Below are 19,377 nucleotides of genomic sequence, written 5' to 3'. Positions count from 1 at the left end.
GTCTAAGGTCCCGTAAATTATCAATGTTTATACAGTGTGGGACACTGAAGAGGATTCCAACGCTGCAGGAAGCTATGTAACAGCTAGCCAGCTTGGAGCTTTAGGTGAGTATAGTTTTGTTTTTTAGCACCTAGACACAAACAAGCACTTGACCCTTGCAATGTGGGGGTAGCCCCCTTCAAGGGTTAATAAAACAAATTCCTGGAGTTCGTCTTTAACATGACAATCAACTAGCCAATGCAATTAATAAATTGAGTGTCTAGTTGCTGTCTATAAATTTGGGAAAGGCAAAGTCTGGGAATGAGATGTAGGCAAGGCAGTTGAAAGGCAGACCCTAACAAGTAGATGGATCAAGAAATTGCCTGCAACTTCTTGTCAGTGTGGTCTGTATTGGAAGACTGTACTGACTAGCACCAACAGGGAAGGGAAAGAGAAGAATATAAAAACTAGACATGTGCGATTCGTTTAGTTCCGAATCGAAATTCGGACGAATTTTCGGAAATTCGGACGTATCCGAATTACAGACATAACGAATGCAATCGAATCCGAATTTCCATTTCCGAAATTCGGTAGCGTTAGTACGAACGTTCGTTTCGTTTTCTGTTCTTATTCGTTTCTTATTCGTTTGTTGGAGCAAAGTGACATTAGAGAAGGAGAAAAATATTTTTCCCCCCTCAAATGTCACTTTTGCTGCAAACGAACGAATAAGATACGAATAAGAACAGAAAACGAAATGAACGTTCGTACTAACGCTACCGAATTTCGTCCGAATTCCGAATTGACTTTCACACCCGAATCCTGAAAAACGAAATAACACAAATCCGAATTTAAAACAAAACGAAACTAAACAAATTTTTTGGCAGTGCACATGTCTAATAAAAACTACAATAAGGAAGACAAAAGACAGGCTCCTGTGGTAGCACAGTCGGCAGAGGCTGTTTCAACTGACATCTGTACAAAGAGCACAGAGAATGCAATAATTCCCTGAGTTCACGCAGCCTGCGCGTGTGCGTGTTGGGCTTCGTAAATCAGCCCCACTGTGTCACCTGCAGCCATAGGACAACCACCCTTCTGTATAGTGCAGACATAAAATCAGTAAAGGCTTCTGCAGCTTTTAGGAATCAGTGCTAATCACTCAGAAGTGATGCATCATCGTTTTAATCATAGGAAGACGACATAGGTGGGAAATTCAAAATGGCAGTTTGGGCATCAAGCACCCAACCGCCAGACTAAAAACAAAAAAGTGTACACCACTCCCTAGTTTGGATAAGGAGGAGGGCTCCCTATACACAAAAAGTTAGATTAAACAAAACCTACATAAAATGTATAAGCAAGTACAGAGGAAGAAGAATCAAACCCCTTTACACACACACACACACACACTCAGCCGGATACAGCCTGGTCACACATTCAAAGCCACAGGGAAAGAAAAAGGATAAATCCTCGACACAACATAGGCCTGCACGTCACTTTCAAAAAGTGAGTCTTCAGAGTGCACAGTGAATAGCCACAGTTCTGGTCCCAATAGCTGCAAGGGGTCCCCCAGATAAACTGGCCTGACCTGAATAGCAGAGCGCTGCGCTAAATGGAACACATACAGGATTGTCAGTGCTGACTGCAGGACTGTCACGCAGAAAACATCAGCATACTTAATGAGCTGAGAAAACCTGCACTTGGCCAACTGGAGAGACTTTCCAGATTTCCAATATCCGGCTTGAATTTACCAGTGGCTGTTGATGGTAGTTGGAGGGTATAGCCTCAAGGGGTCTGACCTCCAATTTTCTATGTGCTTTGTGTCCATTTTTCCTGTATGCAGCAGTATAATCCCAGGTCTTTTACTATCATCAAAGCTGTGCGTGATAGAGAAACATAATTTATTTTCTACTGACTCTGTCACTATTAGGAGATATTTCCCTTCACTTTCTCCCCCAAAGATCACAAAGGAACCGGATCCACAAAGGAACTGGATTTCTGGTATTTGCATATAATAGTAAACATGATCACTAGGGTTGAAAATGTTAAAGCATATTTTCACTAACACCAAATCTTTAAATCCTGCTTCCATCACTGGCAGTGGGGGTTGTAGGGGCACCCACAGACTGCTCCTGCCTGTGGATTTTACAATCTCAATGACAGCTATAAGAACACTTTGTACAACTTAATAACTAAATCACACATATTACAATCTGCTTAAATCTAAAAAATGCTAATGCGCAACATAATATTTGTTTGATATATTAATCCGATTGTTCCAAGGTTACAACATGTGTATTTTTTTTTAGTAAGATGTGTTTGGAATTTCTGAGATCAAACAGAATATTAGGAGTTGAATGACATTTTATTGAATTATCTTATCAAACTTTAATGTGTATGGTGTGGTTAAACAATTGTTTTCAATTTATGATTATAGTAAAAATGCACCAAATTTTTTTTCTTATTTTACTTTTCTTTAAAAGTGCATTAATTATGTGTTACTTATCCCATATTTTATCTTCTAAACCGCAATCAAATTTAACAAAAAGACACTACTGAGTTATGATCAAACTGAAAAACAATGAATAGGAGCCTTTCAAGGGATAGAAATATGGAAACCGTCACTGTCTTTCTTGTCCTTACGTCACCACTACAGTTACCTAAAACAGGTATGTTTATATGAGGTATTGTGGTTGCATGCTTGTTCTAGGTTAGTGACTCACCAAACAGCGAAACAAGCAGAATAAATCCTGCATTTTCAAATAAAAGTGAGGTTTAAAGCTCCTTTTTTTTTTTTCGTGTCCCCACTATGGAAAATCCCCTTTACTTTCTGTCCCGATTAAGCCCTGTGTGTGAGGGGTCACAGAACTTGAGGGAAACTTGCACCAAAGCACTTAAAAGCTGCAAAAAAAAATCTATTTCAAATAGATCCACTGGTAATGTTTTTTTTTTACTAACCTCCTCCAAATTTCTTCAAGCTTGTCCACTTCTCCAGTACGAAGCTTTCCTAAGTATTGTACAATGTATTGTAAGTGCAGGGCTCGGTGGTGAGGCACAAGGAGTCTTGCACTTACAGAAATGGGATAAATAATGCTTGGCTTCATTCAACCCAAAAACTCTAGTGGTGGAAAGACATTGATGCAGGGGACAGCGTCAGACAGGGGGCAAGTATTGCAGCAAGATCTGTTTATTTATTTTACATTTTCTTACAAAATGCCTAGAGTTGGCCTTTAAATAGCTGTCAGTTTGGGACCACACAGGGCTCCTTCTACAAGTCAAAGAATGGCACCCAAAAAGAGGGCCTTCATCATAGTTTGCAGAGAAAACCTGTCTGAGAATCTCACATTTGCTGACTTTAAAAAAAAAAAAAACTTTAAAAATGTTCGGGAAGGAGCTGTGCTTAATAAAACATTTTCCACATTTAACTGGAAGGTGTAAATAATCCTTGCATTTGCCTCACACTGTGGACCAGCTTGAAGTCCTGGCCAAACAGCTGTTCCCAAGCCCAACAAAAGCAGATCTGAGAATTGTGCTGTACTTGAATCCAATCTTCCCATTTTGGTGCAACAATAAGGCAGGTTAGAATCCAACTGTTCTGAAAAGGCTGGAGCTACACGACACTGAAAAGGCTGCATCAGGACTGCAGCTGATTTTTTTTTCCTCAGAGGAACAGATATCCATACCAGCCCAAACCAAGGGACTGATGCAAGGTTTTGATTTTTTTTTTTTTTTTTGTAGAGAAATGGAACACCCATTTAATTTAAATCAATTGTGACTACTCCAACATAATCTTGGATCAGACTTGTTATCCTGCTATGAAGTGTAAGCCCCACTACCATATAGAAAAACTACATTTCCATTTATATACTACCATTCCTAATCTTTATCAAAAGATCTTCAACATAGTTGACAATTTTAATGTGTGTACAGTAAAACATTTTCTTGTATGAATTCACTATTTATATCTTATTCAAATTTTGACCTTTTTTAAATCGAAGATGGCCAGAGCTGTCAGCACCAAAAGGTCACAGTCCTGTGCCAAAATGACAGCACCAGGATGCATGCACTGAAAAGTAAAGTTTCACTGCAAAAGAGAATAATGAAGGCTGTCATTCCTGAAGTCCCCTCGTGAAAAGGATAGTTGTCCGAGTCGCTGACCCAGAATCAGTATAGAGATAAGTAGTTTTGACACTTTTCTGACACTCATTAATTAAATGAGTGGTCCGGGTGTGTAATCGAAACATACTAAAGCCAGACATCATCTGAAAACTGGCATTTTCAGAGGAAGGCCTGCAATGTCAGGCTCCATAGTTTTCTAGAGTCTCTATACGGGCACTCTTCCTATCTTCTTGTCCTGGTGACAAGTAGCTACTGAAACAGGAAGTAGGGACATTGCTTTAAACTGTGACATAGATGGAAATAAAAATAGGATTTTTGTACTCACCGCATAATCCTTTTCTTAGAGTCCATTGAGGGACACAGGAATGTAGTAATTTTTAGATATCCCACTTATACTGCCACTTACAGGATTTAGACATTGGCAAACAAAAAATCAGTGTCCAGCTTGGTAAAAAAAAAAAAAAGAAACCCTTTCTCCTAGCATGCCTCAATTTTGTAAAAAGGAGGGCAAACCATAAATAAGTGCCTGTGTATGGTCCCTGTGTGAGGGACCACAATGACCTGTCTCCCACAATGGACTCCAAGACTGCTGGAAAAATAGGGACACGCAATATGTCCTTGATGTCTACAGAGGCCAGAAAATCTCCCTGATTGGGGGAGGCTATGACAGACCTAGTGGCTCCTATGGATAATGTTTAGGTCTGAAAGGAGAAATTTAGAGCTTTGAGATCTAAGAAGGAATGAATACTCCTTTTTGGTTTGGGAACTGTAAAAGGAGTGTAGAAAAATCCTTCAAACCTCTCCGCTACCAGAATTGGAGCATTACCTCCTAAAACAGAAGAGATGCAAGAGCTGCATTAAAATCTGCTAACTTGTGCAGACACAGGAAGCAGGGTGGGGGCTGAGAGCAGAACCCTAGTTTGTGGTCCTTGTAAACCACCTCCCTTACCGAGTCATCTGAGATGTTGTCTTTCTAGATGACTACAAAGGCTAACTGACGCCGCTCCCACTATAGAACATGTGTTGGTGGTGGAGTTCCCTTATGCCGAAGAAGACTTGTCTGCTGGCTTGGGGAGCTATGGTTCTGGATCCGGGCTCTGGACTTAGGTTTGGTCCTAAAGGTTTAAACCTAGAAGTAGCAAAAGGAACTCTTCTTGGCCTTGGGTGGCTGTGTCTTCCCATTCTGAGACCTGGGCTACTCGATGGAGTAGATGAGTACTCTTACTCCCAATTACATCCTTGATTAGGGTGCCCAATGCAGCAGCAAAAATATTTTGACCCTGGGGTGCATATGATGTAAAGAGGGTTTCTGATGTGAAGGGGGAATCTGATATGAAAGGGGGGGCATCTGATTTAAAGAGGTACTCCTAGTGTGAGGGAGAGACTCTGATGTAAAGGGAGATACTCATGTAAAGGGAGATCCTCATATAAAGGGGGTGGGGGCTGCTGATATAAATAGGAATTTGATTTCAAAGGGGAAGCTTTAATTTGAAAGGGAGAACACCATTTTGTTTGTGTTTCTGCATGGGGTGTCCTCTTAAAATCCATTACATTTTAGACAGGGGTGCCTCAAGATTTTGCATACTTTCTATCTTTTAAAAAAAGATTGAAAATTACTGCCTGAGGCAATCCCAAATCGGCTGCTGAGAGCAGGAGAGCTTTAAATAGCTAGAGGTGACCAGACCACTGTAGGCAGCAACAAGGACTAACCAAGGTGGAAACATGTGTCTCTTGCAATAAGGAGCAGTAGCGGTAAGGTGCTACCTCACACTGAATGATAGGAACAGGGTGCTAATGTTTGACACTCCTAGACACAGCACTCAGCGTTGTAACCCTTTCTGTGGAAACCAACATAAAAAGCGGGAAATAATGGTCACAATAGTTCTAATAAAAAGAGTAGCCCCGAATGCCCAGGCCACATGGCATACTCACAAATGATTCTTCAAAAACTGGGTAACACCAGAGGCTGTGCCCCACCTATGGACCTGGAAATCTCTCTGCAGCTAACAGTACATGTGGTGCTATGGAAAGCACCACATGCAGAGCCCAGTGCCCAAAGCTCACATTCCAGGCAGTCCCCGCAACTATCCAGTCCAGTGGGGTCTGGGTATGGCCTCCAAAGCTATTGCTCAGGATATGTGGAGGAGACTAGCTCAAGCAGCATGTAATGAAATCCTGATTGAAGAAAAAATGATCATGAGAAAAAAAAAAATGGCTAGTAAAAAGTTAAACATTTCTCAAGAGAAAAAATATGTCCATCCTCCTAGGAAGCTAGCAAAAAAACCCCCAAAAAACTGATGCTGAGAGTGGCAGTAGTTATAGCAGGCTGGTCACTGTTATTTGTTTGCCAGTGTCTAAATCCTCCTGTAGGCCACTGTATAAGCCACATGTCTAAGGATTACTACATTCTTGTGTCCCTCAATGAACTCAAGAAAGCACCTTTCTAATAGAGTGGGGAGGGCTAGTATCTCTCTCAGGTTTTTACTGTAATGTTTCCCCTTATTTCCTTTCCTAGAGACTGGTGGTCACTGGGAATGGAAGGGAGAGCATATCTATATAACGCAGATGTTCTAATTCTTCCCCACTTTATTCAAAACTAAAACCTGTGCAGGCCACAACAACAGGTTCACTTAAAGTAAGACTTCCCCAGCAACACAGTACATTTTATTCACAGAAACACAGCATGTCGATTTCCAAAATTATAATAAGGTTTATGTTAGGTAGCAAATTGAGATACACATATTGTTTAAAAGAAACCTTTAAGCCATGTTTGAGTCTTGCTTAAGCTCTGTCCCTATCCTGTCTGAAAGCTACCATGACTACACTAGGAGCTCAGGCACAATCCCAAAGCAAACTAAAGCCATCCTAAAAAAAATATGAAGTACACTTTTATACTGTGTGTTGTTTCAGACTGAATAGCTTTCTAAGTCCTGAAGTTTTTTTTTTTCTGCATTAATGTTATAGTTTAGTCTAGTACTGAGAAACTGAAATCAGTATGATACAGTATGAACAATATGATAATGGATACAGCATCATGTAATGCAGTTACTCAAACTTTAGACAAACTTTAGACAGCTATAACACTGTTATTTATTGTGTTCCCATAACAGCAAACACTTGTATTGAGACATTAAAGCATGCTTTTAAAACATTGTCATGTATTACTTAGTAATTAAGCGGCTCTATTCACTCTGATAAGCTCCAGCATTGTAGTAGTAGCTGTAGTAAAAGTACAACTTGGTTCGACAAACTATAGTATGACAAAAATAAATTTTTCCCACATGCGATGGCACATGGGGGGATAATTTACTAAAGGAGCAGAGGTTGTTCAGTTTGCAAAGGCATAACACACAAGGGCATAAGAAATGCTGTGTTCAGATCAGTACAGAGTATATTTATTTTACAGATCTGAATGTAGCAGTACTGTATATGATGATGGGCCTATGCACACAGCTGAGTGGAGCTTGGTAATCTTGCCCAGCATATATGGACAGAAAAAAAAAATTCTAAAAATATTTATTATTTTACCATTAAATTCTGTTGAAACAGGAAGTGAACAGTGCAATTACCATGACAAGGGACATTTCCTAAAGTGACTTGATTGCCACAATGGAGCAATAGTTGAGCTCTGGGATTCCAAAGTACTGCAACAGAGTACATAAGAGGAGGTGTTGAGGAGCCTCACTCCAAACTGGGACCTCCTGAGTGGCAGGGACAAGGAGCTTATCTATATACATTGACAAGTCTAGATGTTCTTTGTCATCTGTAAAAGAGACACTAAAAAACAGGTTTAGCACACAGTAGGGACACATTTGTCCCCACTGTGTGCTAACCTATCGCACAGTGCCTGTGGCGAACAGTTACCTCGGTGTGACACCGGTACAGGCTGTCTGCATAGTGCTTGTGGCGTCACTACAACACTCCATGATTATGGGGCTTGTGGATGAAACTGCAGTGCGGCAGGAAAGGAAGTGCCTGACATATAAAGAAATGTGTTGGGTGCAAGATCGTCTAAGGGAAGATCATCTGATTGATTTTTCTGCAAACAGACCTGTATTTACAGGCAACACTGTTCAAGGCGACCTTAGTAAAATACTTCAATCTATGATGTGCATTACACATCCCCATGTAAAAGACATAGTAGGTAAAGACCAGGTATCATAAAAAGGAAACCATTTCCATTTATATGCCCATAATTCTACTTTCATGGTAAATGTGTGAATAATCGCCACCTACCACTTCCACTGCATAGAATAGCAACAATAATAATAATGACACCTGAGCACATCCCCTGGTGTCTATTACTATTATGCCTTAACAATAATGACACCAGGGGATGGACATAACAATAATGACAACGGGGACGGACAGAACCATAATGACACCAGGGGATGGACATAACAATAATGACACGTGGGGGCGGACAGATGACGTCCCGGGCTGCAGAGATCTTTGCTGCACATAGGGAGTGGGACAGGAGGCTGCTGCCCTCTAGCGTCAGAAAGCGGTAGTGCACACTAGACAGCTGGTACAGAAACGTTTCAAACTTTCACCAGCTCTAGTTTATGGGGTGCAGAGCCCCACAACAATGACTGGGCCCCTTTTGCCCTGCCTTAAAGACGGCCCTGTATCCAGGCCATTTTTCAGTATTTAGCGTTGCAGTACTTTGACTGACATTTATTCCGTCATGCAACGCTGTACTGAAATGAATTATATACCATTTTTTGTGGACAGACAGAGCTCTCTTTTGGTGGTATTTAATCACCACTGGGGTTTTTATTTTTTACTATAAAATGAAAAAAGTACGGAAAACTTCGAAAAAAAACCTATTTTCCCTACGTTATGTTCTAAAACAATTATTATTACCCACGTTTGGCAAAATATAAAAGACGGGGTCACGTCGGGTAAATAGACACCAAACATGTCAAGCTTTAAAATTGCATGCGCCCGCGAACTCGCAAAAACTACCATACCCAAAATTGGCCATAGGCGACGCTTTAAAAGCTTTTACCGCTCATCAGTTTAGTGTTAGCGGTGATTGATGGCCCTAAAATGATTGTTCTCACTGCGACGTTCGCGCCGGCATGTAACATGTGTGGCGTAATGGATGCAATCATCGTTTCCGCATGTGTATGTGGGGGCGGGGGACTTAAACATTTTTTTTTCTTTTTTGTATTACCTTTATATGTGACTTTTAATTTTGTAATATTTTTTTAAACTAATTCTTTTCAACCTTTTTCGCTTAGCTTTATTGCTATCACATAGGGGACTAACAAGACCCCTTTGTGATAGCCAATTTTCAGTGTCAGGTCCTCTTTATGGAGACATCAGGGGTCTTTAAGACCCCTAATGCCACCTAGGGACCTCCAGAGAAGCTGATGAAGCAAACACATCTGGAGTACGCGGTCCAGTTTTGGTTACTAGTACTAAGAAAAGATGTCCTTAACCTGGAGAGAGTGCAGCTGAGGGCAACCAAACTAATTAGGGGAATGGAGGACCAGAGCTATGAGACAAGGCTACTGAATTTAAACAGGTTCACGTTGGAAGTAAGGAGATTAAGGGGGATATGATTTTCATGTACAAGATGTTCAATGGTGGCAACAACATTGGCAACAAACTCTTTAAGATTAACTCCATTACAAAAACTAGAGGCCACCACCTAAAATTGGTGGAAAACAAATTCCAGCACAAGGGGCAAAGGGGGTTCTTCACAGTAAGAGCGGTTAGAGTCTGGAACTCACTGCCACCGGCAGTGATTTCAGCTAAGAGTGTGGAATTGTTCAAGAAACTTTTGGACGATTTCCTGAGGGACCGTAATATTCAGGGGTACAAGTATTCATAAGAATGAGATGATGTGTGGACCTATATGGGTTGGACATGATGGACTCATGTCTTTATTCAACCCCACATACTATGTAACTATGTATTTCTATGGCTCTTTGGGTACAAGGGGCTGGGGTGGGGGCTCTGTTTTCTGGGGAAAAGGATGAACCAGGAATTATTATTCAGGCGCTGCTGCAATTATACAGGCCCACGGAGAATAGGTGAGCACAAATAGTAACTGGAAATTATGTACTTTGAGTTTCCAAAAACAAACCCCAAACAATTCAGGCCACATTAAATATATTTACATACGTCATCCACTGATGCATGCTATGATTTGGCAAATTTGCCTCTGGATGGAAATCGTGTCTCTGGTAATGTGGGTTCTCTGTCTCATTAATATAGCTGTGTCTGGAAACATGGATCGATATATCTAATAACATGGTTCCATATTTGCTGGTAACATGGCAACACTGAAGCCAAAAAACTGGTGTAACGGCCCATTCACACCATGTCCAGATCATCTCCACACCAGACCAGATTGTTTCCAGACCCAAAATGCATGCTAATGTATCCCTATGCTATTTCTAGCCTCTGTTCACACCAGCACAATCCGTTCCAGACCAGACCAGAAAAATACTGCTTGTCCTATTTTGTCTGGTCTGGAATACATAAAAAACACATACAAACGCACTGGAACACACAGGAACGCACATGTAAGACCATTTTAAGCAAAAAAAAAATCCAAATGCGGCAAAATTTTGAAATTGTGGCAAAATTGCAGTAAAAACGCGGCAAAAGTGCAATGCAATCAATCCTTAGGTTTTATATGACTAACAACTTTGGGTTAATGCTCCATATTTGTTCCAGATTTTGCAAGTCAGCTCATGCCTCAAGTAACATGGGCCCAAACTCTCTCATGACATGGCAACTATCTCATTGGTAAAATGGTCCAGGTAAATCTAGTAATATGACATTACATTGCCCTGTAGTATGTAATATCTCTGGATCTCGTACCATAACATTGTTTGGATTCTTGTTACAAGACACTGATGTAGCTGTTGTAAATTGACAGCATTATTCCTCTAATATCAAGGCACAGATGACAGGTTATGTCATCATACATGTCACCAAACATGTCAAGCTTAAAAATTGCGCGCACTCGCGAAATCGCAAAAAACTAGCATACCCAAAATTGCCCATAGGCGACGCTTTAAACGCTTTTATAGCTCATCAGTTTAGTGTTATCAGTGATTGATGGCCCTAGAACTATTGCTCTCATTCCGACGTTCGCGGCGATATGTAACATGTGCGGCGTAATGGGCGCAATCGTCGGTTTCGCAGGTATGCACACCTGACGCATGTTTACATGTGTGTATGTAGGGGTATGGACTTTAAAAAAAATTTGTTTTTTTTAAATTATTTTTTATGGGTAACTTTTAAAAAATTGGGGGGGAAACTACATTTTTTTTCTATTTTTTTTTTTCACTTAACTTTATTGCTATCACAGAGGGGGCTGAGAAACCCCTCTATCTGATAGCAAAAGAGGTGACAGGTCCTTTTTATGGCGACATCAGGGGTCTCCAAGACCCCTAATGTCACCTAGGACCCCCCTGAAGAAGCTGATGAAGCATCTGAAGCTGGAGAGTGACACGCGAATGCAGAAGTGATGTAATATACACCACTTCCACATTCTGACAGCGGAGAGGGGACCGGAGGGAGATCGTGAACCGACCTCCCTCTGATCCCCTGTGACAGAGGCAGTATGCTGGTCCCGGGCTCACACCGGAGCCCGGGACCAGCTTGACAGCGGGAGGGGGGGCATTTCCCGCTCGCACGCGCCGCGCGCCCGAGCGGGTGGCTGTAACAGGACGTGTATACACGCCCAGTTACATCCAAGAAGCTCCCGGCCGGCCGTTGTGTATACACGGGTTTCCACCTGAACATAATCAGATACTATGATTTTTTAAGTACTTTACAACCATCGCAAGACTAAGGTCTTGTACAGTGTATGGCCACCTTTACAGAGATTTTCAAAATTTACCAGATTTTAAGCGAATTTCAGTCTGTAGTATTGGTTTATCACTTCCTAACAGTAGAGAACAATGGAAGGTCAGACAAGGAAGAACACTTAGCTACTTCACAAACATATAGAGAAGTATATATACATATATATAGAGAAGTATATCCATACAGGCTATGCTGTATAAAATGTCTTACATGTCTGTAGCGTTTAAACTGCCCTGTGCATTAGAACCAGTTAACAAGACCTGGCACCTTCTTACATAAAGTCTACTGTTACATGGATTCATCATAATCATTTGTCAAATGTAAAACCCCTAGCTAACAAATCTTGAAGGAAAAGACTGACAAGACAGAGTAGAAATCTCTCCACTAATAATTTTTTAATATGAGATGGAGCTAGTGTCTGGCACAAAAATGTATATGGGACATATGACAAACATACTGGGGGGATTTAATCAAAACTGGAGCAGACAAAATCTGGAGCAGATTTGCACTGCAACCAATCAGCTTCTCTGTCTCATTTTCAAATCTTACCCGAGCAAACTGAAGGGACATGCTGATTGGCTGCCAAGGGCAACTGCTCCAGATTCGATCAATTCCCCACACTATGTTTAGGGTACGCACACTCAACACACACATAAACCTATGACCAGCTGACTGACATTACTAAAGATATAGAATAAGAAAACCTAAAACTGTAATACAATACAATTACCACAACAGATTGCTGAAAAGATAACTTGAATTTTCTGTGATCTCCCAAATGGCCCTGAACAAATTGACATCTAAAGTCAATCACACAATTCTAAAAGCAAGTGCTGGCAGGGGAGTTGGTACAATATATCAGAAACCCCTACTTCCTTCTATGTACATATACCCCCATCTGTGTGGAAAATACAGCATGAACATTTCTTATTCATATATTTGATTATCTGAACACAAGGGCTACTGTTATTTTCGAAGACTAGAGCTGCTGCTTGAATATATTTAGTTCACATTAAAGAAGGCTGGAATTGAAATGCAACTGAAATGGCTCTTTTAATTTCCTCAGCATGTATTTCACATATTTCAACTACATTCAAAGTTAATTGAAGTTGTATATTAATACATTTTCAATAGCGGTTCTCAGCACGTCCACGATGGTGACAAATTTAACAGTGGGAGATCGCTGCTGAAAATGCCAGCTACCTACACAAGTATATTTACGTATAAAAGAAATCAGAAAAAGGTCTCGAATAATCCAGATTTTGTGGAGATTAGGAAAATATTAGTTAGGAACTGTACAGCCTCATACTGCTAGCATGACAGAGTCTGTTCTGGGTATTTTATTTTCTGAAGATTGCAAGAAACAAAAGGGATGTTGAGAACCAGTTTAATTATTGCTCCTTTGTCAATAATTTTATTTTTGGCTTTTTTGATTATTTTTGCTTCGGATGTGCCATGGTTCACACATATGTTGGGTTTTTATATTTTTACTGACAGATGAGCAGTAATTATGTTGCACAAAGCAGCCATGCAAGGATTAATGATGTGTATTTGAACTTGCTCTATAGAGGGAAAACCCCAGTATTTCATTTAGGCAGCATGTATCCAAAAAAACCTTGGCACTTAGCATATCTTTATATAGTGAGTGAGCTACCTTTGTACTACTGCAATATAGTGTGTGCCATTACATAAAGAACATTTTCAGAATAGGTCTGTAATTGCAGACTACATATTTTTTTCACAGCATGTTTTATATTTAAAAGAGAACTATGGGGTAACCTTTTTTTATCCCGAAGTTCTCTTTAGGATCACGGGAGGACATATACTAACGCCCTTCCATGACCCAGAGCTCAGTATATAGCGGGCTATTGCTCCCTATATACTGAGAGAGCTGCAGCCGGGACGGATCCCAACAATACTGTTGAGATCCATCAAGCTGGCTGATTGACAGCGGGCTCTGCCTATCTAGAGGCAGAGCCTGCTGTACCTGCCCCCTCCCTGTCCTTTCCTTCAGTCATTGCTGGAGGATCGGAGAGGGGAGGGGGGGGGTCCCTGCAGAGAGCAGGGAATGACAGTCCCCGCTCTCTATAGGGAGATGAACGGGAAGTGAGCGAGCAATGCGTAAGACCTAATTTTTCTTTGTTTAACACTTACAGGGCCTATCCTTCCACTACACTGTAACTGGAAAGTGAAGAAGAAGTAAGAGTCTGCAGAGCCCATCTCATTGTCACTCTGCTTTCTCCTCCTAACAGTATGCTCATTGATAGCACATGAGCACTGCATCACAACTCATCTGTTCCATGTGCTGCTTCTCCCTGTCCCAACCTGAGCTCTGCATGACGCTAATGATACCAGATTGAATTCAGATACTTACATTGCTTACAGTGTAATAAAAATGTATGATTGTATGATGCATTAATGAATACAGAGCTGCATTTCTTTTTGCTTTTAGATCTGCCTGAAGTTCAGCTATATACATACTTTTGCAGCACAATGTGGGTAATGTGAAAACAATCGTGTTTTATTAAAAATCTTTAGACTGTCCTTGTCACTTTTTTGTATCTTTTGATTAAACAAGCTTGTATTCAAGCAATAAACTTCAATGATCACTGTCTCTCTCCAATGACATTATCATGCTATGGATACTCACCAATGCAAATAAGAATTGTACTGTGGAATACTAATTGAAATTGTTACAGAGCATAACAATGTTTTTAGGAGACAGAAAATGGTGAGATACTTTTAATTAATATGTATGCAGTCAGAAGTCAGAAAGTAATTATTCAGAGCAATGACTTTAGCATTTTTGGATATTGCTAAATGTAGCTTAGCTTTCACTGGCAGCCCTAACCAATGCAATACAAACCATGTTTAACACAAAACAATAATAATCAAAAAGAAGTTGAACATGACTAATATTACCTGGGAGGGAGTGAAGCCAGACATGCGGAACGCTGAAAAGACAAGTGGCATTTCTACCTTCATCAACATCTCAATGTAATGAGCAGTACAAAAATATATCGGGTGGATTCCAGCTTGTGCTATTTTAGCTGGCAGGTGTTTCTGAAACAAAATACATGGATACATGATCAGAATGCTTGACTGAAAGCCAGCCATGTAGAATCAATTCTTTGTGTTAGGGCTGTAAATTGCATGTTTCATTATCTTCTCAAACTAAGTGTACTACATAAAAATACTGTACAATTTGTTTTTCTGATGGTCTGATCACATTTAATGTGAAAAGCTGTAACAAAAAAAAAAGAAAAGAAACAAAGGCAAGGGAACCAAGATAAAATGGATGTGTTTGCATTTGTGTGCTTTGTTTCAAGTGAACCTGTTACTTTGCCACATAGAGCAAACAAAAAGTTTGTATTTATAGCTGTAAGGATTCGGCGTATTGCGTTCCATCTGGAACGCAGCGCCTAATCAGAACAACCTAGATCACGGCTTGCGTTCCAGAGTGGAATGCAACGTGACGCGCTGACGTTGTGCGGCTCCTCCCCCCTAGCGGTTTGAACTCTTATAAGCCGGGAAGGAGCTGAGCATGGCGTTCCACTAATGGAGTGTGCACCCTGCCTGCTCCAGCCACCGCGAACCTGCCACATTGCTGGAAGACTGACCGAACGCCCGGGAACGTCACCTGCACTTTCTTGGACCAGCTCATCCACAGGTCTCCCTCTGAACACCCTCCTCAACCGCAAGTATCAGCCGTCATAGTGACTGCATTAATGGACTGTCAGTTTTCCAAACTCTGAACTGCTGATATCAATTACCATTGTGAAAACCTCAGTTACCATCCTTCACTGTATATACTGCATAACTACTCTTGCCAAGGGAACTGTGTGACCACTGCATAATCTCTATGACTGAACTATTGTGTTGTACCACAAGCTGTTGCCAGGGGAGATCTGCTTAGCCTTCACTACTGCATAAACAAATGAACTGTTGGATACCCACTCCTTGGGATTTCTGTGGCAATAGCCAACACTTAACCAGTTCCGTCATATCCTTGAATTACGACCACTCCCTCTAGGGGCTATACCCTACATCAGTAGAACTTACATCAGTAGGGAAAAGGTGTATGATGTTAAGGATTCCAAACTCTCCGTAGCTAAGACTGAGAGAGCCGCCTGGAATCCACAACTGAACAACCTAAAAACCACACACACGGTCCTCTGCCCTGTCTACTACTGTACATGTTACACACCTCCGCAGTTGAGATCCTCGTTAACCAGCTCGGTGCATTACAATAGCCCACCAACTCTTCTACTAAGGCCTGGTTCACCCCTAGGCGTTTTTGAGCAGTTGGCAAAAAAAAAGCCCAACACCTGGGCAGCAAAACACCAGCAAGAAACCCAAGAAAGCCAAATGCCCGAAAACATACATGAGCTTCTTTGGATGATTAACAGCACATTTGTGCCCCATAGATTTCAATGAAAACACCCGAAAACATGCGGCAGACCTATTTTGTACATTTTTTTGTGCGTTTTTTTTTGTACAGTTTTTTTGTACATGTGTTCATTCATTGCCAGCAATGTTTCCTAAGCCGCCAGTCAAAATGTGTGCCCTTATATACACGTGTACAAGCGCACATCAAAATATGCAAAATGCACATAAACGTGCAAATAACTGCACGCAAAACACGCGCGTACAAATGCCCAAGAACGTTTCCACCTAGGTGTCTAACCCGGTCTGATAGTTTACCGCCCCTCTATTTGCCCGCTGCATCTTTATTGAGAAAGCCCACTGTAAGCTCTGTGCCGGTCAGTGTCATGAGGCTAAGGACCTTCCCTCTGCCCCCAGATAAGTTCTTGGCTCTGTAGGGAAAAGTTTGTATACACTGCTTCTATATCCTCTTATCAAGTGAACCAAGCAAAGTAGAGGCTGACTATAAAAGGGATAGATAGTAGTTGCGAACATATTTATTTATCGATGGTTATGACTTAAAAAACAGGCTCTCTCTTGAATATAGGTTTAGAAGTGATTTAGAGACAACTGGTTAATACTGCCGCCTATAGGAGGAACTGGGCACTGGCAAACAAAAAAAAGTTAGCCAGTCAGGTATAACCTTTCCCACTCCTATCATTCTCTACTTTTGTAGAAAAGACATATATTAGTAGTAGATTACAAACACAGAGGTGGAACCTGTATCTCTTAATGAACTTAAAGAAATGTATTTTACAGTAAGTACAAAAGTCCTGTATTCTTTATCAATTATTAAGGTACCCAGGAACAGAAGTTATTGAGAGGCAATTGGGACATCCAAATGCTTAATGTTTTTGCCAGTGTCCAGACTTCCTGAAGGCACCAGTAAAGCTCAATTTTCTACGCTTTGCTACTATTCCTGCGTTCCCTCAATGAAATAATGATTTAATGCAAGTAGTAAAAACATGTAAAAATGATCTGATTATAAACATTCAAAAAAACATTCCACTAGAATTACAAAAAAAAATCATAGTTTCCCTTTAAAGTTCTGATCTGGCAAACATATTTCTAAATCACCCACAACACACCAGCTAATAGTAATAGTCACTGAGTTTCAATTTTTTTCCCCTTAGCATATATGAATACAATAGCGATCGTAACAAATATAGTCAAAGCAGTCAAGCAGAAGTGCTTTTATAAAACTGTAATTTCCTTTCTAACACAATGAATTTTAGATTTTTCTTGCTAGTATTTACAAGATTACTTACAGAAATGTGAAGCCGTGGCAGCCAGAGATATGCTGAGACTAGGAGACTGGAAAATTTCTGCAGAAATGTTAATGTTTTTTTACTGTCTCCTGACATTATCAAAAACACAGAAGATGCAAACCAGTCATGACCAGAATAGCCTCCGTGCAAACACCCTGGGTGCAAGAGCAGTCAAGGAAGTTTTAGATGGAATTTGGATTTTCGCTTACGGCAAATATTCAGCTCTTGTTTAGAATTGTGTCTTTACAAACTAAACCCAAAGTAGGTTTGCTGAATATGACCAAGTGAAAATACCGTTATAAAAATATGAACGTTTGCCATGTATTAAAATTATTTCAATACCTTTTCTTACTTTTCCAATTCCAGTATACTTTTCATTACAGCGTTTTCCTGTCACTAAACTCAGGAGTTAAATCTTAACAATGCATTAAAGTACCTTAACTGTTAACAAAAATGTATCTTATTTGTGTATCACTCGGCTGTAGAACCTCAAATCATCTCTAAATTCATACTGACACTGTCCTTCCTTCTGGAGGGTGGCTACTTTTGTTCCTCATGGTCCCTATGTGTGTTGTAAAGTAGCCACCGCTCCAAACTCACTCCTGTGTTAGACTATAATTTCAATATAAATGTAACGGCTCCCGGAGGCTCACCCGTGTGACGTCACGGACACGCCACGGGGTTCCGCCCCCGGGCCGATGACATCACGCGGCTCCGCCCCCTCCTGCTCTTAAGCCCGAATCTTTCTCTTGCCTGGCGTTCCAGCAATCAATGCAGACGCCAGACCTTCACTGGCCTCGCAGCACAGCGGAGCTCTCTACCATACCTCTTCTCACAGAGCCTTCACATCCCCTCACAGCTCGAGCAGATCCTTGGCAGTACTCTGCAGCCTCTTCATTCAAACAAGGACTCACTGGTCTATGGAGAGGATCAGCTTCCTTTGAAACAACTAAACTGCAAGTATACTGGGTAGCTCTCCACTGCCATCCGGTGGTAAAACATTGGCGGTGCTTGTTGTACAACCAGGGACTGTGAACTGTTACTGAGTTGCTATACTGTCAGAACTTTGATAAATACTAATTACTAGCAAAACTGGATTGTGAATTGAACTGATCGTTATTGTGTATATCGCTCCTAGCATTACAGTAACTGATCCGCCTGCCAGGTGCAGTGCGGTATACTCACCTGCCTAATAACTTCCCTATAGTAATTGCTCCGCTATTACTCTTTCTCATACCCTGCTTACCACACCACCTCCGTTACCTGCATCATATAACCTACTGCTCATGAAGACAAGAGACCCATAGGGAACACGCTAGTTGCTAGGGCCAGGCAGGTAAATTACTCTTGGGAGATTGGTGCAATGATGCGCAACACCTAGTGGCGAGATTCATTGCTGCACAATACCCGAAGGTCTCGGGTGTGTGAAACGGAACGGGGTTCCGCAGCTGAGCTCCATAGCCTCCCTTAGTTAGGGTGTTATAATAAATCGGCTAACTAAACCTGAGATTATAGTTTATCATGGGAGTGAGCTTGGAGCGGTGACTACCTTACAACACACACAGGGACCATGGGGAACAAAAGTAGCAACCCTCCAGAAGGAAGACAGTGTCAGCACCAATTCAGAGATGATTTGAGGATCTACAGCCACGTGATACACAAATAAGACACATTTTTGTTAATAGTTAGGTTACTTGAATGCATTTTTAAGATTTAAGAACTGAGTGTCACTTTAATTCTTTAAGTCAGAGCTTAAACT

General features: G+C 41.0%; 1 protein-coding gene across 1 annotated transcript in view; it reads right to left on the bottom strand.

Moving 5' to 3' along the window:
- TBC1D32 (TBC1 domain family member 32) overlaps positions 1 to 19,377 on the bottom strand; it is a 232,910-nt gene that overhangs the window by 15,971 nt on the left and 197,562 nt on the right. The window contains exons 31-32 of the mRNA XM_018563470.1: positions 17,619 to 17,773; positions 14,848 to 14,988 (exon numbers count right to left, since the gene is read on the bottom strand). Of these exons, the coding sequence (XP_018418972.1) occupies positions 14,848 to 14,988; positions 17,619 to 17,773 (296 nt within the window). The remainder of the gene's footprint in view (positions 1 to 14,847; positions 14,989 to 17,618; positions 17,774 to 19,377) is intronic.

Source organism: Nanorana parkeri, unplaced genomic scaffold, assembly GCF_000935625.1.
Source record: "Nanorana parkeri isolate BGI_ZX_2015 unplaced genomic scaffold, ASM93562v1 scaffold22, whole genome shotgun sequence".
NCBI lineage: Eukaryota > Metazoa > Chordata > Amphibia > Anura > Dicroglossidae > Nanorana > Nanorana parkeri.
Note: the sequence above shows the minus strand (reverse complement) of the source record. Positions and strands in the feature narration are given on the sequence as shown.